This window comes from Protopterus annectens, chromosome 9.part0 (assembly GCF_019279795.1).
Source record: "Protopterus annectens isolate FY-2018-M chromosome 9.part0, PAN1.0, whole genome shotgun sequence".
Lineage (NCBI taxonomy): Eukaryota > Metazoa > Chordata > Ceratodontiformes > Protopteridae > Protopterus > Protopterus annectens.
The window spans coordinates 330877200-330902641 of NC_056743.1; the positions used below are offsets into that span (position 1 = coordinate 330877200).

The 25442-nt window shown below is 41.3% G+C and overlaps 1 protein-coding gene across 2 annotated transcripts in view; it reads left to right on the top strand.

The window, feature by feature from the left end:
- RABEP1 (rabaptin, RAB GTPase binding effector protein 1) overlaps nt 1-25442 on the top strand; it is a 1652179-nt gene that overhangs the window by 1468191 nt on the left and 158546 nt on the right. For both annotated transcript variants that reach the window (XM_044082911.1, XM_044082912.1), the window contains one exon: nt 7054-7109. In XM_044082911.1, the coding sequence (XP_043938846.1) occupies nt 7054-7109 (56 nt within the window). The remainder of the gene's footprint in view (nt 1-7053; nt 7110-25442) is intronic.

Below are 25442 nucleotides of genomic sequence, written 5' to 3' on the forward strand. Positions count from 1 at the left end.
CCCGACGTAAAAATACTGTCTAAAAACAACCTCAAGGTTATGCTGCTGAACACTAGGAGTCTAAACCAGAAACTGCACTCACTGGAAGCAGTCCTCACCTTGGAAGATGCTAACATTTGTACAGTCACTGAGGCATGGTTTAAGGCTGTGGAGAGCACGCCAGCTATACCAGGTTACATTTCCTTCCACATGCTCAGACCACAAACTGAAGGCGTGAGAACTAAAGGAGGTGGTGTACCAATATTCATTAACGATAGATATACCTCTAGATTGATTAAACAGCACAATTCCTTTGAATTACTTCAGATACAATTGACTGTGGGTAAGACCCCTCTTCAGGTCATTGTCAGCTGTAGGACGCCCTCCGTGAATCAGGATATCCACTCAGCCTACTTGGATCTACTTGAGTCAGTCAAGATACAGTCAAACACCCTGTTTTTTAGTGATTTTAATTTACCCGTCTATTGGCTGGGTAAATTATAAGTGTTCTAACTCACTTGCCCAAAGGTTCCTGGACTTTAACTCCAATACCCCAGACCAGCTAGTTGACACACCCACAGGGAGCTCAAACATCTGGTGCTCACCAACATGGGGGACCCCTGCACCCCCCCCCAGTGTGTGGCCATCCCTGGAGAGATCTGACCAAAAATCAGTTTCGCTAGAAGTAACTACAACACTAGACTCCCCTAGCAACAACTAGACTAAAAAGCTTCTCCAAGGCCAATTACAACCTCTTACGTCACAGCATAAACAGCTTCACAACCCCCCCCCCACACTGATGGAACAGACACCTATGTTGAGTTATACACCAATGCTTTATATGAGCACTTGTACAGTTGTATTGCCTCTGCAGTACCTGATAGAACCAAAGCAAGATCTTCAAGGGAAAACAAATTTGCAAGGTGGACAACTGCCATTTATAGGCTATACAATAGTAGAAAGAAATTGCTGTCTAAGAGTAAGAAGGAACGGTCTCAAAACTGGAAACACTCCCTTCTCAACTTACACGAGCAATAAGACTCCTACTGAAGTCCTGCAGTGCTAACTACGAATCCAAATTAGCTTCCCTAACTAAGGATAACCACAAGGCGTTTTTTAGTTACATCCGTAACCTCAAAGGTAAGGCCTAAATTTGCACTGAACTCTTAATTAATGGTACTACAGATACAGAACCTGTGGATATTGCAAAGCTGCTGGCTGACAGGTTCAGTGAAAAAGTCACTCCCCTGTCCCCACCGCATATACCCTAAAGCATTCCTAACACCTGTCCTCCACCTAGTATCTCCACAGGCAGGTCTTAAATGCCCTCTCCAAGCCCAAAAACACAGCCCCTGTGGGACCAGACAACATCCCAGGCTGTGTTCTACATGAGTTAAAACAGGAATTAGCATCACCATTGGACACACTTTTCAATCACAGCCTAAGCACTGGCTTCATCTCAGCAGAATGGAAAAGAGCTACCGTCATTCATTTGCACAAAAGGGGGTACATCCTCGGACCATGGGAACAATAGACCCATTACCCTGACCAGCTTTATCTGCAAGGCCATGGAACAAATCATCATCAACCTTATTAACAAAGACATAGGAAATCTTCAAACACTCGACCCCCACCCAGTTTGGCTTTGTCAAGAGGATATCATGCTTGTTAAACTTGGTGGACTTCTTTGAGACGGTCAGTAAAGCCCTAGATGAGAGCAAATCTGTGCGTACGACCTACCTAGACTTAGCCAATGCCTTTCACACAATCTCCCACTCCAGGCATCATTGATAAAATCACCCAGCTGAGTATAAACCCATAAATTGTCAGGTGGGTTGCAAACTGCCTCACTAATAGAACTCATCTGGTCAAAATAAGGGATTCCACCTCCTCCAGCAGACCCGTAACCAGTGGTGTTCCACAGGGATTGGTTCTGGGACCCCTACTGTTCAGAATCTACTTCTCTGAAGTAAGGGCTAAAACTAAAGCACTGTGGCTGACAAAGTTTGCTGATGAGTGCAAACTTGGAGTGATCATTGAAACACCTAGTGAAGTCAACATCCTTCAAGAAGGTGTTATGGAGACTAATGACTGGTGCCAAAGTCATGGCCTTAAACTTAATGCAAAAAAATGCATTATTATCCCCTTCAGCAAGGGTAATGTTCCTGCAAACTACCACACCAATAGCAATACCCTAAGCGCATGGTCTGTGGTGAGAGATCTGGGCACACAGGTAGACAGCAACCTTACCATGTCTCCATACCGGTAAGAAGGGCATTTTATATTGCTCATCTCATAAGTAAGGGCATTGCCTCCAAAAAAAAAAAAAAGAGGTTATGACCCCCCTGTACTCTTCCCTCATCAGGCCAATAATAGAGTACAACTCTCCCTTTGATATGTTCCTTTCCAAACAGCTGCAGCAATTGGAGAGACCACAAAGGTTCCTTGCAAAGAAAATTCAGGATCTTCAAGGTCTGTCGTATGCGGACAGACTGAATCATTATTGCTTTACTCTGGGTCCTACTTTTTCAGCATTCTTCCTTCTTCCAAGAAGATTACAGTTACTTTCCTTCTTCCTGTACTCTACAAGTTTCAGCAAGCCTATGACTTTTCATCAGCACAGCCAGCAAAACTGGAGAGGATATGGAATCTCAAGTTAACAGAGATAAAACTTTCCTCAATTACAACAGTGAAAAAAAGAAACTAAGCCTAAAAGGCATAAAACTTAAGAAACAGAAGAAACAAAACTATCCATTCAAAGTCCATTTCTGATAGTAATCTTCCTCTCAGTTGAATGAAAGAAGCTTTGTAGTCTTTTCAATTAGTGTGGAAAAATGTCAGCACAACTATGTAGCATTACTATTACTTTGGCTAGATTAGTCTCTAGAACGGTGGAATCAGACATTATTTCATCCTGGGAGGACAATGTTCCTAATGCTACATGCAAAACTGACTTCCATTCCACATAAACTGCATGCATTAAAGAAGACCACAGATTCAGAAGCAAGAAGTACTATTTTTTTTTTAACCTGGAACAATCGCAAATACAAAACAACTGACTAAAAAGAAATAAAGGCAAAGCTGTATTTAGATCATTTGGCACTTAGAGCAGTTCCTAGACTAGCACTCACCAAACATAAAGCTAGAGAAAGAAAAAAACGTCTTCCAATAATGAAAATCAATGTATACAATCACACAGATGTGTACTTCTTACTACATTTAAGCTACTGAATTCATTTCAGTAGCTGTGATACCAGCTGCAGCTGCTGAAATGAATACTTGCACTTCATTTGCACCCAGTGCAACTCTACAACAGTGCCAATCGCATCCCCTGAAAATTTGTTCCAAGGCAGCATCTCATTTCACTCACCTCCCTAGTTATGGTACTGCACAAAAGTTAAGCTTTTAGCACTCAAGCCAGACTGAAAAATGTTACTATAGCCATGTCTATTCAGTTAGTAAAGCCTTCTAAGCGTTCTCAGTTTTTAGGCTCTTTGCTAGATGTAGTTTTGATACTGCTTAGAAAATGGGGAAAAATGAAATCTCAAACCCTACTGGAGGATGAGCATTCTCCAAAAGGGTTTTAATGTACAAGGAGAGGCTGCTGGAAAGACAAGCACTCTGCTTCACAGTTATGTACTAATCTGCAGTAAAACTCAGACAGAAAAAAAGAACTGCCACTATCTTTACTCATCACAGTAAAAACAGTCTTGTAACTACCGTTGTCTGCTTATTAACTATGCTTTTAAAAACCAGAACTAGTACAGAAAACTGCAAGCATAATACACCTCATTTTTGGCAGTCATTTGCATGCACTTTTTCTTGACATTCTTTCAACTACATTTAGTAAGCAAAAACGAAAAGGGAAAAGAAAACTGAGTGCAACACTAGTTACAAGAAGCTGCACATCAAGTACCATTATACAGACAAGCAGAAGGTTTCACTTCTGTGAAGTATGTATGCATGCTTCTCAATGTGTGTTTACGTGAGTGTACAGAAGTATGTGTGTTAGCACCTACACCTCTGTGTGTGTGTGTGTGTGTGTGTGTGTGTGTGTGCGCGCGCGCGCGCATCTGATGTTTTATATACATGTGTATTAAATAGTGCATTTGCATGTCTGTGCGTCTGTGCTTTAAGTAGATATTACGAAATACTTACATAACTTTTATATTTTGGATGTAAAATATTTCCTCCAATAATTATTTCTTTTTCTTGGCTCCTTTCTCTTCAAACTCCTACCTAAGACACACCTTTCCCTTCAACAATGAGACTAAATAGCTCCAACTTGCACTATAACCTAAGAAGCCAATCTACTGATTGGCCTTACTGTTATTACTCCATCCACTAAACTTCATTCCACTAATGACTCTGTTCTTAACCCTAAAATGTGGCAATCATTGTCACGTGATCATACTGAAATCAAACACTACAGTAAGATCAGTTCAAATAATACTTAACTGAACAATACAAGTGCAAATGTCAGAACACAGGCCATGTCACCTAACACCCATGGCTGAACCATTATATTCAACAAAGAAAACCTTGTCTGTTTAATCTTTTAACTTCTCCAACATATAAACTCACACGACTGTTTGTCTGTCTGCCCTTTCCTTTTCCTTCTAAATATCTAATATCCACTTCGCCTATTATTGGTTCACCTAATGTAGCTCTTAGTATTTTACACTTTCTACTGTCTTCCCTACTAAAATCCCCTTCTACACTTGTATAAAATATGTCTATTCTTTTGGCTGGACCACATTTACCTCAACTGTAACACCTGCATTATGCACTGTATATTCCTGATCCTACTTCTTTTTTTTTTTTTTTTTTTTAATCTTCTTGTAAACATCTTTTTTCATCTGTGTTATGAAATGTTGTGTCACTTTACTGTATAATTTTGTTATATTTTTAATCTCATTTTATTGTTACTGTAGCCTGGTCTGCCTGCAAAGCAAATGGTCAGATTTGATCAGTGTTTTATATATATATATATACATATATATATATATATATATATATATATATATATATATATATATACATCGTATAGTTAAATATAGTCCTAATTATACGGAAACTTTGTAGAAAAAGCTAGGTGAAGACTGAAAGCTAACAAAAGCACACTGTTACAGCTCAGCCACCACCATGGAATAATGAAACAGAAGTCCTAAAATGTATTGAAACATCAGATGTACACTTCTCATCCAGTTCCCATAAATATTGTATCAGTCAATGACCACTATTCTTGTAAAGCCATATACTTCATTTTGTTTAATAACCAACCAGCCTGCAGGACGTTCCATGAACACAGTATGACCAAATAAAACAACACTAAGATGCACACTATTAAATTAAGTAAAATATTAGCATTTATTAATAACAAGAACTAGCTAGAAGTAGTTTGTAGAAATGGTATCCTAACAGCAGGTTAGATCTTTATTTTGTGGGTAGCCATTTAGCATTTTCTAGGGTGATACAGTGGTGCTGTCATAGTGGTTAGTTTGTAATGAATCAGCAGATGCTGATGTAGATTGTCTGGCTTGTGGTGGTGGTTTTCTAGGAGGTGGAAGCAAAAATGGGTAGTCTGTAGTCTAGCCAAGAGAGGATAACTCTTTTGCTAGTGGCTGAGATAGGAAACAGGATGTCTTTTTGGCATAGAAATGCAGGGAGTTTTTTTGTTCTCTGTCTATATGGAAATGGAAATTTAGCGATTGATCAAGCCATAATCGTTAAGTGTTTGAAGATGGGGCTGTTTCTGTGGTATGATTATGTAGGTCAAGGATAGTTATAGTCAGGTGATTGACAAATTTTCTGTGAGGTACCAAAAAGCATAGCTTAGATCTTGGAGGAGTTGAGAAGTAGTTCATGATATGAGCCATTGGTGGACTTTGTGTAAGTCTAACTGGAGTTGATTGAATGTTGTTACTCTCTTCCTTTGGAGTACAGGGGGAAGTTTCTCCTTTACATGACCTTTCATGCTGCTCAATGAAAATGTCTTTTAGCATTCAAGTTTTAGTGACTCTCACATAACTACCCCCAAACTCCAAGGCAATATTTTTGAAAATAAAAAGTAGAACATCCTGCGCTCAGTTTGAATGTTACCTGCCTTTTTAATCACAGTACATTAGTATGCAGATATAGAATTAGATTTCTGTTGAACTTATGTGCTTCCCTTGCTTAGGGATTAGTACTGTTCTTGGGCAAGCTAGTCATCCACCAGTTTGGCTGAATTGTAGTAGGCTTCATGCACTCAGCAGTGTGCATAAATTCAAAACCATCAATGTTTCATCCCTGCATGCTGTTATTTAGGTGTTGTCATATCTGTTTGCATGGTAAACCTACTATCAACATGAAATGGAAACAAAATGCAGAATTTAAATGATTAGGCCAAATCCATGACACATGAGACTGGATCTCAAAATACTTGAGATCAGGTAGTGGGGTTGGATGCTGGAAGAGCCAGCTATGGAGGAATTTGAATGATTGGCCAGTGCCAGCTTGCCCATCGCATCAAAGTTGTACTGCTCCAGTCAGACCTATCAGTCAGCCAGGAGTCTTTATGATATACTGTATGAATGCATGCATCTGGTATTCCCTTCAGTGCATCTGTTGCACTTTGATGACCATCTCCCAAAAGGAGAATAGTATTTGGGAATGTCATAACAATTTATCCCTAAATGGATGACTGTTGCTCCCTCCCCCCAAATCTCTGTTGTTGGGATAGGGAAACAAAAATACCAAATGGGAGAAGAAACATTAGACAGTCATGCAGGGAGACGGGCTACAAATTCTATCGTTTGGAGTAGCTGTTCATACATAATTTGTACATTTAATGTTGAAGAATTGTTATGATTTACATGAGATTACAGTCAGTTTTCTGATCTGCTGTACCATTTAGTGCTGCAGTACTTGAAACTGTTAACAAATTCTTAAAGAATTCAGTATAACATTTCCCTGTCCTCCAGAAGTTGCATATGAGATATTGTTTTATTGTGTTTTACTGGCATGTATACTCGCATTTTTCATCTTAAGTTGCTTGATATTAGAGCTAATGTAATTTTTCTTTTTTTGTAGCTTCTTTTTCTAGTTTAAAAACCGAATTAAATCGAATTAAAGCAGAAAAAGAACAGGTAAGGAGTAACTTCTCACACATTTGCTTTCTTAGTATAACTTGGTATGCATCCTCTGAAAGTGTTGGTTTGTATCTGTAAGGCTTTAATTGTAAGAATACTTCCTTTGCTAGTTTACACATGTAAGATATTGGCAAATTGTAGTCAGTCGTAAAATGGAAATGAAGAATTAGTGCTTTAAAGCAGAACTAAAATGTAATTGTACTGCAGAGATTGCCACAGATATGAAGAAATCTGTGAATAAGTTAGCATTAGTTATTAATACTGCAGCTGAAATTTGTAAACATTTTTGTTTAGGCAGGCATACATTTGTTAACTGAAGGTTTGGAGGTTCACAGAAGCAGTGTACATTTGCTTGTAGCAAAGACTGAAAAGAATGCAGAAAATACCTGGCCCATGGTGGAGAGGAATAAAGCTCTGATTATGCCCCATGTGACGCATGTTCATTTAACATATTTTTTATATCATCTAAGTGAGGGAAGTACCTCTGTGGTAGGCAGATCCTGTGTAAGGATAGTCACACCCAGTGCCGTCTTGTTTAGGACCTGACAGTAATATTAAGGACTGTTCTGTCTACCAGGATTTCATTCCTAAGACTCGTATAAGCCGTTTGTCTTTGCTGAAAATTCTCTTTGAGATAGAGTTCACAGACTTCAGTAGAAGCTAAGATGTAATCCAAAGCTCATTCCTCAAACATCCCTTCTCAGCTTGAAAAGAAAGCTAAAAAACAGAAAATGTTACATTACCCCCTTCTTTCTCAAGTCAGAGTCAGACATCTCTGTTGAAACTGTTCATATGCCCGCAAGACCTCTGTGTCTGGATCTGTTCCCACTGCCCCAACACCTTTGGAGACCATCATGGAGCAGCCTTCCAACTAGTCGGGTGGTTGTAAAAGCCACAAAGGGAAGAGCTTTATTTCTCAAGTACTGGTAATGAGGATGTCCCAGGTTCCTTTATGGAGGTATGCCTGGGGGTCGGTAACTTCCCATATGTTTTTTTTTTTTTTTTTTTTTTTTTTAAAGAGAAACCAAAAAGCAGAGCATATTTCCCCTCCTGTTAGCCCCGCACCCAAGGTTCCTTTGCAAAAATGACAGGACTTTTCTTTGAGAACTTTTAAAGCCCTTATGGCTTTGAAACCTGCACAGTTCTTTGCTTCTACACCTTCTACCCCACAACAATGGAAGGAAGATACTTCCACTATGAAAGATTCTTCCACAGAATCCGACACTGAGCCGGTGGATTACTCCTCTCAGTTGTACTCCCCTCCTTGTTTTGGGTGTGAATCTGAAGACACCTTATCTTTAGATTTTCATTCCAAAGGGATAGGGTTACTACCTGTCCCACTTTGCGAGGGACAGTCCCTCTTTGGGCAGTTGTGTCCTGCAAAAAAATTGAAAAAATGGCAAATGTCCTGAGATTTTAGGTCTAAAATGTTCCTATATTTTCTTTAATAGTTGCATAAAACAGTTATTTTGTATCTGAAACACCTAAATGTTATAAGAAACAGAATAAGCAATTAAAAAGCTACAAGAAAAAGTTTTTATTTAGACAAAAAAGTGAATTTCTGGCCTTTGTATTGGCAGTGGGTATGTTTTGCCCTGCAAAATCTGATGTTTCTACAAAAAGTGTCCCACTTTGGGCATTTGAAAAGGTGGCACCATCCAAAATGTGATGCAACATTTTAACTGGGAAGGTAAATGGCTTTCAATGTCTCAAAAGAGGTACTACAGTTTACTGCTTCTGGATATCCCAAAACTGACTGCTGTACATCCTGTTTTGGAAGGTTTGAAGGGACACCTTTCTTTCAGCCTCTTTAACATCAGCCTCCTCAGCCTAAAAAGCCTGATAGATATTATAAAGTTCCAGACAGTCTCAAATATCAGTGCATAAATCCTTCATCTGGCCCTGCAGTTATTTCTATGAACTGAGACAAACCATCTAAAACTTCTCTCTTCATCAAATGCCTTACTTAATGATAAAAATAGTAGGCAGGTAAAGAAAGTTTATGCTTCCTCTACATTACCTTTCTGTGCTATTAATTTTCAATTAATTATTAAACTAACATGACTAGGTGCCTGTTATCTATTTTACCGGTATGTCTAAGTGTATTCCTAATCTACCGGACAGTGACTCTAGAACTACCTTACAAAGTATGATTAATTTTGTTTCTCAGGCTGCACATTACTCCATTAAGTTTGCACATGATGCTTCAGATGCTTCTTCCATGGCAGCTGCCTCTGGATCTGTTGTTAGGAGATTTTCCAGACTTAAACTTCAGTCATTACCTGAGGATGTCAAAGCTATGCTTTCAGATGCTTTGGAAGAATACTACTTGCTTGGACTTCCTTCTGTTGAGATATTCAAAAATTGGAAGGGGGGATAAAATTATCCAGGGGTTCAAGCAACTTCTTTTCCGTGTCCCACAATTTTAGGGAAATTACCCCCCTCTGTGTCAGAAAGTAATCTCAACAGGAGATAAAATGGCAAAGCAAGCACAAGTCTGATTTTAAGGGAGCCACACTTCCCTACTCAGACAAGCCTTCTAGTTTCTGACTGCCCTTCCCCCTCTTCCACACCTTGGCCTTTTATCTTCCATCCTTTCCAGCATGCTTTCTGTTTCCCCTTTTGGAAAACCATCACACGTTTTGTAAGTCATCAAAAAAGAGTACAGGCTGCAATGGGATTCTCCCAGTCTTTTGCACAGAATTCCACAATTGTTTTCAAACCATCAGCATCTGGTTATCCCTGTCATTTTGACCTTCTGTATCAGTGAATTATAGAACATATGCAACACCAAAGGATTCTTCTTCACATTTTTCCTTTTTACAAGAAATAAGGTATCTGGAGGCTAATTCTGGGTTTCTCTACTCTAAACACTGTTTTGAAGATTCCAGAACTCAAGAAGTTTTAAAAAAAAATATTTTCCCTCTTATCGTTTCCAGTGCTTTGTTGATTACCTTGAATCTGAAGATTCCTACCTTCCTATCCCTATCCATCCAGGTCACAAGAATTGTTTTTTAAGATTCTATGTCTTTGGATATTATTTTCAGTTTATTGCTTTGTCATTTGTGCTTTCCACTTCTCTGAGAGTGTTCAAAAAGTGCCTAGCCCTTGCAGCATTTTGCAGATTAGCCACATCTACCTGATTCAGGCCACTTCTCTAAAGAGCATTCTTAAGAGACTTGCAAATCACTCTGTCTGTTTAAAAACTTAGGTTTTGCCCTGAACTTTAGTAAGTCCAGTCTTCACCCATATTACTCTTTAGTGTTTTGGGTTGCCTCCTTTATACAACCTCACTGTGACAGCCATTCTTCCTTTAGAGAAGACTCTGTTCTTGACAGAGTTCTTTCTATCTTTGCCAAACATTTCCACAATATCTGCAGTGGAGATTCTGAGAACAGTGGGTTTCCTGGCATTCACAATTCAAATGATTCTATTTACTAGGCTGAATGTGAGGAAGGGGTGTGTGGTGCCTTAAAGTCTGTCTGGGCACAACACTGCCATATTCAGTCATTCTCAAGTCCTGTCTGGACTTTTAAGAAAAATGAACTTTTTTGGTGTATCACTCAGATACAAACAAATCTAGTTCCTTTTCTTATTCCTTTTGGTGTATCACTCAGATACAGACAAATCTAGTTCCTTTTCTTATTCCTTTTGGTGTATCACTCAGATACCTACAAATCTAGTTCCTTTTCTTATTCCTTTTGGTGTATCCCTCAGATACAAACAAGTCTAGTTCCTTTTCTTATTCCTTTTGGTGTATCACTCAGATACAGACAAATCTAGTTCCTTTTCTTATTCCTTTTTGTGTATCACTCAGATACAAACAAATCTAGTTCATTTTCTTATTCCTTTTGGTGCATCACTCAGATACAATCTAGTTCCTTTTCTTATTCCTTTTGTTGTGTCACTCAGATACAGACAAATCTAGTTCCTTTTCTTATTCCTTTTGGTGTATCACACAGATACAGACAAATCTAGTTCCTTTTCTTATTCCTTTTGTTGTATCACTCAGATACCAACAAATCTAGTTCCTTTTCTTATTCCTTTTGGTATATCACTCAGATACAAACAAATCTAGTTCCTTTTCTTATTCCTTTTGGTGTATCACTCAGATGCAAACAAATCTAGTTCCTTTTCTTATTCCTTTTGGTGTATCACTCAGATACAGACAAATCTAGTTCCTTTTGATGTATCACTCAGATACAGACAAAGCTAGTTCCTTTTCTTATTCCTTTTGGTGTATCACTCAGATACAAACAAGTCTAGTTCCTTTTCTAATTCCTTTTGGTGTATCACTCAGATACAGACAAATCTAGTTCCTTTTCTTATTCCTTTTTGTGTATCACTCAGATACAAACAAATCTAGTTCATTTTCTTATTCCTTTTGGTGCATCACTCAGATACAATCTAGTTCCTTTTCTTATTCCTTTTGTTGTGTCACTCAGATACAGACAAATCTAGTTCCTTTTCTTATTCCTTTTGGTGTATCACACAGATACAGACAAATCTAGTTCCTTTTCTTATTCCTTTTGTTGTATCACTCAGATACCAACAAATCTAGTTCCTTTTCTTATTCCTTTTGGTATATCACTCAGATACAAACAAATCTAGTTCCTTTTCTTATTCCTTTTGGTGTATCACTCAGATGCAAACAAATCTAGTTCCTTTTCTTATTCCTTTTGGTGTATCACTCAGATACAGACAAATCTAGTTCCTTTTGATGTATCACTCAGATACAGACAAAGCTAGTTCCTTTTCTTATTCCTTTTGGTGTATCACTCAGATACAGACAAATCTAGTTCCTTTTCTTATTCCTCCTCCTCTACAAAAGGTTTCAACAGATACGTCAGACATGGCCTGGTGATCTTGTTCAGAGGTTTTCAAAGGACATGGACATTGGTCAGAAAAGTGCGTATAAACATGAAAGAAATCAAACCATTGATTCTTGCTCTGAAATATGTACATAATCTCTGGTTCCCATAAACTCTCCAAGTTTTAACAGACAACACTACAATAATGAGGCACATTGACAAGGGGGGGGGGGCACAGTTTCATACCACTTGTGCATGTTGGCAGTTCATCACGTTCTCCAGTCAGTTTACATTCCAACAGAACAGAGCATCTTGGAAGACTGTCTGATCACATCAAGGGAAGACCCTCTCAAATGGATTTTGAACAAAACGTTTTTCTTCAGACTGTCAGTCAGAGGGATGTTCCAAGATAGATCTCTTTGCTTCCACTCTGAACAATCAATTAAGACTGTTTTGCTCCTGAGTTATTTGCCTTCTCATTTCCATGGAAAAAAAGAAATTCCTGTAATCCTTTCCCGTTATCCAAGAGGTCCTACTAACAATTCAGAAGGACAATCACAAGATAGTTTTGGTCACCCCCTTTTGGCCAAAACAACTCTGTTTGCTCCCTTCTTTTCGACTTAGCCAAGCACAATCACCACATATTACCCTACAGGAGGGACTTCCCCCACACAGCAAAGGGCCCCTCTGGTACATCTAAATCTAAAGACATTCAGTCTCACAGTTTGGATAATAAGCTTCAAATTCCTTTCATACACTTTTAATCAGAGGATATACAACAGGTAATAGAGGCTAGAAAAATGCAACTAGAAAATCATATATTTCGTAATGGAAAATATGCTCTTTTTTGTGTCAAAAAATAGGACTGGATCTCTGTCAAGCAGGGACACTTTGCATCCTCATACATTTGTTTGTGCTGCTTAACTCTGGCTTGGCATATATATCTGTTAAAGTACATTTGTCGGCCATTTCACCCTACCTACCTTTGGATCCACCTCTTCACATTTTGAGGTCAAGCAGTTAAATGTGTACTGCACATCACAACCCCCAGATAAGCAGTTCCTCTTCCCTGGGGTCTGAATTGTGTTCTTAAGAAATAAACTTTACTACTTTTGAACCTGCTTTGTCTGCATCCTTAATATTTGGTATATAGAAGACCATTCTTTTTGTGGCCTTAATCTGTGCAAAAAGGGTTTCAGAGCTGCAAGCTTTCATGTCCTTTCTACCTTTTTTGGTCTTTCACGAAGACAGGGTGTCCCTTAGGAGTAACCTGCCCTTTATGAGAATGAAAATTGACAACACAGATGCATAGTTATGGTGGGTGCATAACTTTAATTTATGCAGGAACTGTAAAAGTATCCCAGCATCTTTTCAGATATAATAACTTTATTACTGTAATCAGGTACAGTTTTTGGGTATAGAAAGCCATTTAAATAGACTAAATTTTGAAACATCTCTATGCTTTGAATTTTGAGCTACCATTAAATCCATTTTGTAAAAATGTGTTGATTTTGTTTGATTTTAATTAAGTATTCCGTACTCGAAGAGGTAAAAACAGTATCCCATTACTCATCTAGAAATACAGACTGTGTTTGCAAAGGTAGTTCATCCTGTTGTTGTACTTCCCAGTTTAATTCATAATATGATAGAGAAAGATTTTCTGTACTTTAAGGACTTATGAATACATCTTTTGATAGACCACCTTATCAGTAGCACAACGTTGAACCAACAAATGAATAAGCATACAGATGCACACCTTCAACTATCCTGGAAAAAGGATGGGGAGCAGTCGCCAGAAATACTCCCAAGAGTATGAGTCCAACAAAGATAAAGAAGTAATGTTAGAAAGCCCCACTGATTTATAGATTTGATTAAGGTTACAAAGAAAAAAAATCTGCATGTTTCCAAAAACATGTAAAGAGATATATCAGCAAACACCAATGACAGAACAGCCTGCAGGAACAGATCTATTTGAATAGAGAGAGTAGCACAGAAGAATGTTGCAGCTTGAAAGTGTTGCGAAGCGGGGAGGGGGGGTAGACAAAATTGGTAGGACTGAAGAAGAAAGAATCACTTGTTGAGTGATGTATTCCAAACCAGTTACTTTAGTTGAACTGAAGAGAATGAATCACTTACTGAAAGGTGTATTCCAAAGTAATTAAGTAAGGAAGTATGGAAAATGCACAGACTGAGCAGAATTCCAAATTTTCTCTCAGGCTAAAACAAATGTCCCTAAAATGGAGAATTATAAACAGCAGGTGAGTGTTGAAAAGGAGAAAGACTCTAATAAAAATGAGTTCACTAGTATAATAAAACAGGGAGCTGTAGTAGCTGTTCGGAGTTCCAAACCCATTTATGTCAGTGAAAGACAAAAGTCTCAAATAAGGGAAAACTGTAGGCATCAGTGAAAAAGTAAAACCGCAGATAATTTTTAATCTCAGGTGCCCTTTCCCAAGGGAAGGAAACATAGGGGAAAAAAATGAGAGGATGTTGCAGAGAAGAAAATGAGAGGGTGGAGCTCACACTGAAAAGTATAGTTGTGTACACTTGCCATAAATGTAGATGTTCGAGTGTATTCACTGTTGCAGTCATTATATTTGGGTTATCTACTTGCAGTATCCCACAGTCGGCCTGATTAACAAAGTCTTGGGTCCTGCGTTGGATGCTGTCCCTCCTTCCATGACGTCAGGTTGTCAGGGGTATAAAACATGCAGCCAACGTCATTACATCAGTTTTTCTTGCCCCAGATGTCAGGTGCCCCCCTAATGGGAAGCAATTTAATCTATAATTACAAGTATATACCTCCAACCAAAAAGCACAGACACCAGAAAGCTTTTTGAGCATAGTAAGGGAGAGTAGAGGTATAGCCAAAAGAAGAAATGGGGCTGGAGGGAGGGTAACCAGGACTGCAACAGTGAATACACTCGAACATCTACATTTATGGTAAGTGTACACAACTGTACTATGTTCTTCATGTTTCAGTGTTGCAGTCATTACATTTGGGTAGATTCCCAAAGCTAAGGTTGGGAGGAGGAATTTAAATAGAATTAGGACCAGCTATAAGACCCTACAAGACTGCAGTGGCAAAGCCAGCTCTGGATTTAGAGAAAATTGGCAAATGATAATGCTTGGTGAAAGTATGTACAGAACTCCAGGTAGCAGCTTCTAGGATGTCCCTTGTAGGAACGCCCCTGAGAAAGGCTGTGGAGATAGATGCAGCCCTGGTTGAATGGGGTCTGATGCCCTGTGGGATAGGTTTTCCATGGTGCTTATAACAGAAATGAATGCAGTGACCTATCCATTTTGAAATAGCTTGCTTTCCCCTCTGTCCCTGCAGCAACTGCCACCAGCAGTTGTTCAGATTTCCTTTGAGGTTTAGTCTTGTCGAAGTAAAATCTAAGTTGTATGTGCACATCTAAAGAGTGCAATATCCATTCCCCTTTGTTCTGTGGATTAGGAAAGAAGGTAGGCAAATGAATGGACTGATTAAGAGCCACACTGGAATACACCTTGGGCATGAAGGAGGGATTGGTTCTGAGGGACACCCTGTTCGCATGAAAGATGATGAAAGGCTCCACTGCCATAAGGGCCTGTAATTCAGATACCCTTCTTGCAGAAGTGATTGCTAAAAGGAAAGCTGTTTTCCAGGAAAGGAATTTTAAATCTGCAGTAGCAGCTGGCTCGAAAAGAGGAAGAGTGAGTTTCTCCAAGACAAAGTTAAGGTCTCAGGCTGGAGTTGGAGCTCTCCTGAGTGGCCTTAAATTTTTGGCCCCTCTGAGGAACTGCTTGAGCAGTGGGTGAGAGAAGAGGGGAGGCTCTGTTCTGTAATGAGCTGAAATGGCTGAGGCATGAATTTTGATGGAGGAAAAGGACAAGCCCTTATGATGCATCTCAGTCAAGTATCGTAGAATCTGAGGTAAATTGGGCACTGCTGCGCTTATCCCTTGAGATTGATTCCAGACACAAAATCTTTTCCATTTTGAATCATAAGATTTTCTAGTAATAGGCCTCCTTGCCTCTAAAATGATATCCATCACTGAATTACTGACGGATGGTAAAGGAGAGATTAGGTAATTAGCCAGGCTGCTAGGGTTTGTAGCTGAGGGTGCAGAATCTGGATGTTCATGGTGTTTCACTGTTGCAGTCATTACAACTGGGTTATCCTGCTGGCAGGCTACCCGCAGTCGGCCCAAGTTCCAAAGTGTAGGTCCAGTGTCAGTTGCTGTCGCCTCCTCCCTGACGTCAATGCGCCAGGGGTATAAAAGATGCAGCCGACGCCATTTTCTTCAGTCTTTCTTACCGTGCGGTGCCCGAAGCAAAAGCAGTTCGCAAGTGCCGGTCGGCCGACTCCTGAGATTTTCAAATTCGAATTTCAGATCCGAAGTCTTCATTAAAGCTAAGTACCCCGTTGGGGAAACTTTTTCCTTGCTCCAGACCGATGTCAGAAAAAGTTAATAATTGTATTTCTTGTGGGAAGCAAATACCTCATAAGGATATTCATTCTTACTGTATTCCTTGCCTAGGCCCTGACCACGACGTTGCTAGTTGTTGGTTTTGTGCTAGATTTAACCAATGCACTATTAAGCGTCCGTACGATTTTGCATTTCATTACTTTGGCAGAAGATTCAATTATATAATGTCATCGGAACAGCCAACTACCGGAGTTTATAAAAAGCGCAAAGAAAAGGAAAATGACAGGCATCCGAGGTCCAAAACCGACGACGGGGCTTCTGTTAGGCCTGTCGCCGGTTCTCAGTGAGGTGCTTTCGCAGCCCCTGACGCCCGCTACCTCAGAGCCACAGGCCACTTCCGACTCCCACGTGGAGCTGACTAGGCCGCAGGAAACTCAAGGTATTGGACACTCGGAAACTATTCCCTCAGATGGGTCCAGAGCCGCTGAGCAGGCATCGGCTTCTGAGGGTGTTTTCGGGCCTACACAGTTGTGTAAAACCAACTTCAGCTTCACAGGCAAAGAAACAAGTACAGCATTCTCCTGGACAGGCCTCCATGCCTAAAAAAACAGATGCTTAAAATGGCCGAAGACCTAATTACTTTGATCAGGGGTTCCCATCCCCCCTCCTGATAAGAGGCCTAGGCAAGAGATAGAATATGAATCTTCAGATCAGGTTTCCATTTCCTCTGATTCCTCTTCTGAACAGGAATATTCCCTTCCTCCCTATGAGGATTCTGATGCTGAAGAATCTATCCCTTCAGCCTTTCCTCCTGAGGATTATTCTTTTGTGGAGACCCTGCATACTATGAGGGAGCATTTCCACTGGGAGAGCCAAGATTACTCAGAATCCAAGAAATGGCTCAGAGACTTCCTTTTATTACCTCAGCACAGGCTCCTTGATATTCCTCCTGTTTTAGACATTGTAGATGATGTATTTTCAGAGTCAGGTCTGTCCCTGACTCTTTACCACCAGCTCCTGTTAAGCCAGACAGATACTACAGGGTTCCCGATTCACATAAATTTCTTTACAAAAACCCTGCTGCTGACCCAGAAACTATTTCTCAGGGTCCCAAGGGGGTCAAGGCTTCCACTGCAAAAAACCCTATCCCCTCTGATAGGGATTTAAGGGCCCTGGATAGATAGGGGAAAAAGATTTATACTACTGCTACCTTGGCCGTAAGAGCTTTAAATTGTCAGTTTCATAAGCTTAAATATCAGCAATATCTTATGTCACTGCTTAAACAGAAAATGTTGACAAATTCAGAATGTGCAGAAAACAAACAAATGCAGGATTTATTGCATGCAACTGAACAAGTGGGAAAGCATAATTTGCAATGTGGTTTTGATTCTCTAGAGGCCTCCTGCAGGGCTGCAGTTACAGGTTCTGTCATTAGGAGGCATGCTTGGTTAAAAGAACAGAATCTGCCCAATCATGTTAAAGCGAAACTATTAGATGCTCCATTACAACATGATACCTTGTTTGGTGTTAAAGCAGAAGAGGTGTTGAAGAAAATGGAGGACAAAGCTAAATCTATGCAAACAGTGAAGGATTTCTTACAGGTACAGCCTCCCAGATTTAGCAGGAACTGACCTACAAAGAATTGGTCCTTTCCAGTGTCAGACAGGCCACAAAGAGGCAGATACAGACACCCCAAAGGCAGATCACAGCCCCGAGGCTCATACAGGCCTAAGCAATGGGGTGCTTCTACCTCCAAAAGTGTAGAGGAAAAATTACAGCCATACAGGAAACAGTCTCAATGACTTTCCCCTGCCAGCACCAAGCACTTATATTCTGGCAGCTCCTTTGGGGGGAAAACTAGCACTTTTTTCACAAAATTGGCACATGATCACCCAGGACAAATGGGTCTTAAATATCGTATTTCAAGGCTACAGGTTCCACTTTCACACCCTGCCAAGGCCAAACAGTATACCAGACCTGCCACGCAATCAGTGGGCAGAGGCACAAAAACAAGTTTCATCCTTCATGGACATGAGAGCCATTCAGCAAGTACCACAGCAAGAGCAGGGACAAGGATTTTACGCAAGGCTATTCTTGGTACCCAGAAAGGACAAAGCCTGGAGACCAGTACTGGACCTGTCTATCCTAAACACATTCCTGGATATTCCAAAATTCAGAATGTTAACTCTGCAGCAGCTTCTGCCCATGCTGGGCAAGAAGGCTTGGCTTGTGACTTTAGACCTAAAAGAGGCATACCTGCATGTCCCAATCAGACAATCATGCAGAAGATACCTCAGATTTATAGCTGTCTCAATGCACTACCAATTCTCTGCACTGCCCTTTGGCTTATCTACTGCGCCCAGGGTCTTCCCAAAATGCCTGGCACCAGTTATTGCATTTTGCAGACAAAGAGGAATACAAATATATCCTTACTTGGACGACTGCCTTATTCAAGCAGAGAACAAGGACATTCTGCTACAGCATCTGGCATTTGTAAAAAGATTACTAACAGGTCTAGGGTACACAGTAAACGAAAAGAAATCAAAACTTGTACCCTCTCAAGAGATAATATTCCTGGGTGCAAGATTAAATACAACTGCCCTGATGGCTTATTTCACACCAGACAAACACAGACAACTGACTACTTATTTCAAAATGTTGGCAACAAAGACCCAGTTATCTGCAAGAAAAATTCTGCAGGCTTTGGGCTTCATGGCATCCTGCATACTGCTAATTCCATATGCAAGACTGCATACGAGGAAACTTCAATGGTATCTAAAAAGTGTTTGAACTCAACATTGCCACAGCCTGAAAACAATAATTACCCTCATTCCCTGCCTGCAGCAGGAGTTTCGATGGTGGGCAAAAGCCTGTCACCTCAACATGGGACAGCCATTCACCTTACCCACAGCCAGGCAGACATTGACAACAGATGCATTGGATTATGCCTGGGGGGCAAAATGCATCTACATATCAATCAAAAAGAGATGCTAGCTGTTCAGAATGCCCTGACAGCCTTCAAGGATCTACTTCATCCAGGACAACTACTGATAAAGACTGACAATACTACAGTCATGTGGTACATAAACAAGCAGGGGGGCACGCAGTCCTACCCCCTCTGCAGACTAGCCATGAACTTGTGGGGCACAGCACTGACTTACCAAGTACATCTGCAAGCACAATTCCTGCCAGGAAGGATAAATACTCTGGCAGACGAACTAAGCAGAAACCTAATGGATCCCCACGAGTAGAAATTGGATCCACAAGTCTTCAGCATGATAACAAGGAACTGGGGATGCCCGGACATAGACCTATTTGCCTCCCCTCACAACTGCCAACTACAGAGATTCTGCACAAGGACTTATCACAAGCAAGCATGGAAAGTGGATGCTCTATCTTTCAGCTGGAAAAACCTAACAGTATATGCCTTTCCTCCTCTGCCTGTCCTCCCCAAGGTACTCCTCAAGGTCAGACAAGAGAAGCCAAAAATGATACTGATTGCCCCAGACTGGCCCCGCCAGCACTGGTACCCAATCCTAAAGAGCTTGTCTCAATGCCCAGTTTGGACATTACCTCAAATTCCTCACTTATTGACCCAACAAGACAGTCAGATACTGCACAGCCAACTCAGGACCTTAAACCTGGCAGCATGGTGGATAATGTAGCCATTCAAGACACACCTCTCTCTCTAAAGCAGTGATGGATGTTATTTTGGAGGCCATGAGGCCTAGCACCAGAAAATCTTATGCAGAAAAATGGAAGAGATTCTGTGCTTGGAACCAGGCAGAAGGTATTGACACGACTGTTCCAAATATTCCTCAGATTTTGCAATATTTAACTGAGATGCTGGATTAAGGCCTTTCCTTTTTATCAATTAAAATTCATGCCTCTGCCATTTCAGCTCATTACAATACAGAACCACCTATTTTTTCTCATCCATTACTAAGGCAGTACCTCAGAGGGACCAAAAACATAAGACCTCCAAGGAGAGCACCAATACTTGCATGGGACCTCAACTATGTCTTGAAAATCTCACACTGCCTCTGCAGCTGATATAAAATTCTTATCCTGGAAAACAGCTCTGCTCCTAGCAATAACCTCCGCTAGATGAGTCTCAGAGTTACAGGCACTCATGACTGTGGAACCTTTTATCATTTTCCATCCTGACACGGTTTCTCTAAGGACAAACCCTACATTTATGCCTAAGGTAGTGTCCAGTGTGGCCCTTAACCAAACAATTCATTTGCCTACCTTTTACCCAAACCCACAGAGTAAGGGTGAGAGACTGCTGCATTCTTTGGACATTCACAGGCAGCTACGCTTCTACTTGGACAGAACCAAAGCTTTCATTAAGACTGAACAACTTCTAGTGGTATATGCTGCAGGATCACAAGGAAAGCCTATCTCGAAACAGACTATTTCAAAGTGGATAGACCACTGTATTCGTTTCTGCTATTCACAGCATGGCAAATCAGTGCCTAAGGGCATTAGGCCACATTCAACCAGAGCAGCAGCCACTTCAGCAGCCTTCCTCAGATGAGTACCAACCAAAGACATCTTAGAGGCTGCAACTTGGAATTCAGTGCATACTTTTACGAAGCACTATCACTTACCTCTCTACTCTAAATCCAGGGCAGGCTTTGCCACTGCAGTTCTGCAGGACCTGATAGCCTCTCCTAATCCTATTTAGCACCAGCCTCCCAACCTTAGCTTTGGGATTCAACCCAGTTGTAATTACTGCAACAGTGAAACACGATGAACATAGTACAGTTGTGTACCTACCATAAATGTAGATGTTCGAGTGTATTCACTGTTGCAGTCCAGGTTACCCTCCCACCATCCCCCTTTTCCTTGCTGGGACTTATCTGTACTTCTCTGTTCTATACAACCTATGTGGTGTATTTGCTTGTAGATGAAGGAAAAGTTGTTTTTTGTGGATGCATGCTTATTGGCATAATTTAGCCTACCATTTTAGGGGCACCTGACATCTGGGGCAAGAAAAACTGAAGAAAATGGTGTTGGCTGCATCTTTTATACCCCTGGCGCACTGACGTCAGAGAGGAGGCGACAGCAACCGACGCCGGACCTAGACTTTGGAACTCAGGCCGACTGCGGGTAGCCTGCCAGCAGGATAACCCAATTGTAATGACTGCAACAGTGAATACACTCAAGCATCTACATTTATGGTAGGTACACAACTGTACTTTCTCCTGCTGAGACAGCAGGGAAGGAGTCTGAGGCAGGTGCCATGGGACCAGGTGTGACACACTGCGCAAGAGGCGGTACCAGTGTTGGCGTGGCAAGTCTGGTGCAATTAAAATCGTCCTTGGCTTGTCCTGTTTGATCTTTAGTAGTACCTTGGAGAGCAGAGGCAGAGGAGGAAAGGCATAAACTGATAGGTTTTTCCAGCTGAAGGATAGAGCATCCACTTTCCAAGCTAGCTTGTGGGGAATCCTTATGCAAAATTTTTCCAGTTGATGGTTCTGGGGGGAGGTAAACAGGTCTATATCTGGGCACCCCCCCCCCCCGGCTTGGCAACATGTTGAAAATCCTTGGTTCCAGTTTCCACTCGTGTGGGTCCATGAGGTTTCTGCTTAGTCCGTCTGCCAGTGTATTTAGTTTTCCTGGCAGGAATTGAGCTTGTAGATTCACTTGGTAGCTCAAGGGTGTGTTCCACTATGCCATGGCTAGTCTGCAGAGGGGGTTAGAATGTTTACCCCCCCCCCCCGCTTGTTTATGTACCACATGACAGTGGTGTTGTCCATCTTTACCATTAGTTGTCCTGGAAGAATGTGGTCCTTGAAGGCTGTCAGAGCAGTCTGTACAGCTAACATTTCCTTTTGATTTATGTGCAGGTGCATTTGACTTGAGTTCCATTTGCCCTGAATGCACTTCCCTGCCAGGTGTGCCCCCCATGCATAGTCCAATGCATCTGTTGTTAAGGTTTGGGTGGCAGGGGGTAGTGTGAGTGGTAGTCCCCTGTTTTGATGGCAGGCCTCTGCCCACCAAAGGAACTCTAGGCGTAGGCAAGGTATGATGGGAATCATTGCTTCTAGATCCTGTGAATGTTGACACCATAAGCTTTTGAGATACCATTGTAGTTTCCTCATATGCAACATTGCATATAGAATTAGAAGAATGCAGGAGGCCATGAACCTCAAGGCTTGCAGTATTTGCTTTGCAGTTAGCTGGGGTTTTGTGGCCACTTGGTTGAAATAGGTTGTCAAATGAATCCGTTTCTCTGGCATGAGGAAAGCCATCTGGGAAGTTGTAATCAAGCTTGCTCCCAGGAATATAATTTGTTGACAGGGTACCAGGTGTGATTTATTTTCATTTATGGTGTACCCCAGACAAGTCAGCACCCTTTGAACAAAGGGAAAATGATTCAAAAGTATGCCCTGGCTTTCTGCCTGAATTAGACAATCATCCAGGTATGGGTATATTTGAATATTTCTTTGCCTGCAAAATGCAGTGACTGGAGCAAGGCACTTTGTGAATACCCTGGGCGCAGTAGATAAGCCAAAGGGCAGTGCAGAGAACTGATAGTGCATGTAGCCTGCTTTGAAGCATAGGTATCTTCTGCAAGACTCCCTGATAGGGATGTGCAGGTATGATTCTTTTAAGTCTAGTGTTGCCAACCATGCATCTTTGCCTAGCATAGGAAGCAGCTGGTGAAGAGTCAGCATTTTGAATTTTGGAATCACCAGAAAGGTGTTTATAGTAGAAAGGTCCAGTCTTGAATAGAAACCTTGTCCCTTTTCCTCTTCTGGTATCAACTGAATATATCCCATGCTTAAGAGAGAGAGAACTTGATTTTGGGCCTCTGCCCACTGATTTCAGGGTAGATCTGGCCACCCGCTTGGTGTTGGTAACGTGTGGAAGTGAAATCTGTATCCTTGGGACACTATTTAAAACCCGTTTGTCCTGGGTAATGAGTTCCCAGTTTTGGGGTTGCAGACCAATCTTTCCGCCTAAAGGAGCATTCAGTTGGGAAGTGCTTAGAAGTTTTAAAAACAAGTCATTGAGACAGTTTTCCATAGGGGGGGGAGTCTTACTTCTCCCAGATTTGGGTGCAGAAATCCCCCACTGCTTAGTCTTGTGTGTCCCCTGGGACAGAAATCTGGTGTTTCTGCTGTGTCTGGGTTTGGCTTGAAAAGACCTGGAAGGGGCTGGAAAGGACCAATTCTTAGAGGGCCAATGCCTACTAAATCTAGGAGGCTGAACTTGCAATAAATCTTTGACAGTTTGCATAGATTTAGCTTTATCTTCCATCTTTTTAAGAACTTCCTCAGCTTTGTTGCCAAACAGGTGGTCCTGATTTAAGGGAGCATCCAACAGTTTAGCTTTAACATGATCAGGCAAAGATTGCTCCTTAAGCCAAGCATGCCTTCTGAGCACAGACCCAGTAACAGCAGCCCTGCAAGAGGCCTCTAATGAATCAGATCCACATTGCAAAGTAAGTTTACCAACCTGTTCAGCAGAATGTATTAAATCCTGTAATTCTTTATTTTCAGCACAGTCAGGAATCAACATCATTTTTTGTTTAAGCAACCCAATAACATGTTGATATTTTAACATATAAAACTGGCAGTTTAAAGCCCTAGTGGCCAAGGTTGCAGAAGTGTAAACCTTCTTACCCCATCTATCCAGCTCCCTGGAGTCTCTATCAGAAGGGGTAAGATTTTTAGCAGTAGAAGCCTTAGTGCCCTTGGGTCCCTGTGAAATAGTCTCTGGATCCGCAATAGGATTTTGAAAAGAAACTTGTGTGAATCAGGAACCCTGTAATATCTGTCAGGTTTTCTGGGAGCAGGAGGCAAAGAATCAGGGGCCAAACTAGATTCTGAAAAGGCATCATCAACAATGTCTAGTACAGGAGGTATAGCTAAAGGCCTGTGCTGACACAGGAGTAAGAAATCCCTAAGTCTCTTTTTTGAATCAGAAAAATCCTGGCTTTCCAAGTGGAAATGCTCCCTTAGAGTACGCAAGGTTTCACCAAAAGAAAAATCCTCTGGAGGGGAAGCAGAAGGAATAGAGTCCTCTGCATCAGAATCCTCATAAGTAGATAAGGGCAAATCCAGATCATCAGAAAAATCAGAATCCTGGTCAGAAGATTCATAAACAACTTCAGTTCTAGGTCTGTTAGAAGGGGGAGGTTAGCTTCCCCTGATTAAAGTTATAAGATCTTCAGCCATTCTTATCATTTGTTTTTTAGGCATAGAGGCCTGAGCATGTGGCCTGGGTGTCGGTTTCTTACGCATGGTTCGAGATTTAGGCCTAAATGAAGAAGGAGGCGTTGGTTTAACATGCAAGTCCGTAGGCCTGAATACACCCTCAGAAGCCGGTGCCTGCACAGCGTCTCCGGACCCATCCAAGGTAGAGACATCCGCAGGTTCCACAGTTGAAGCATCTTGTGGCATACCGGACTCCGAATGGGTCTCAGTAGAGGCCTGCGAATCGGAAGTAGCGGGTATCAGGGGCTGCGAAAGCGTCTCAATGAGTACTGGCGACTGGCTTAGGAGAAGCGTCGTCGGCAGCTTTGGACCTAGGCAACCTGTCTCTGTCCTTTATCTTTGCATTTTTTCAGAGTCCTGGTAGTTGGATGGCTAACCGACGACATTTCTGGATATTTAAACTGAGAACCGAAATATTTACAGGCGAAAATATACTGATGATGGAGAGTGTGCTGATTAAATAAAGCACAAAACCGACAGCAAGATACGTCGTGGTCAGGGCCCAGGCAAGGAATACAGTACGAATTAAAATCTTTGTGAGGTATTTGCTTTCCACAAGTAATGCAATTATTAACTTTTACTGACATCGGTAAGGAGCAAGAAATAGTTTCCCCAATGGAGTACTTATCTTTAGTTGAAGACTTCGGTTCTGAAACACGAAAATGAAAATTTCAGGAATCTGCCGACCGGCACTTGTGAACTGCTTCTGCTTCGGGCACTGCACGGCAAGAAAGACTGATGTAATGGCATTGGCTGCATGTTTTATACCCCTGACATCATGAAAGAAGGGACAGCACCCGATGCAGGACCCAGGACTTTGTTAATCAGGCCGACTGAGGGCTACTGCAAGCAGATAACCCAAATGTAGTGACTGCA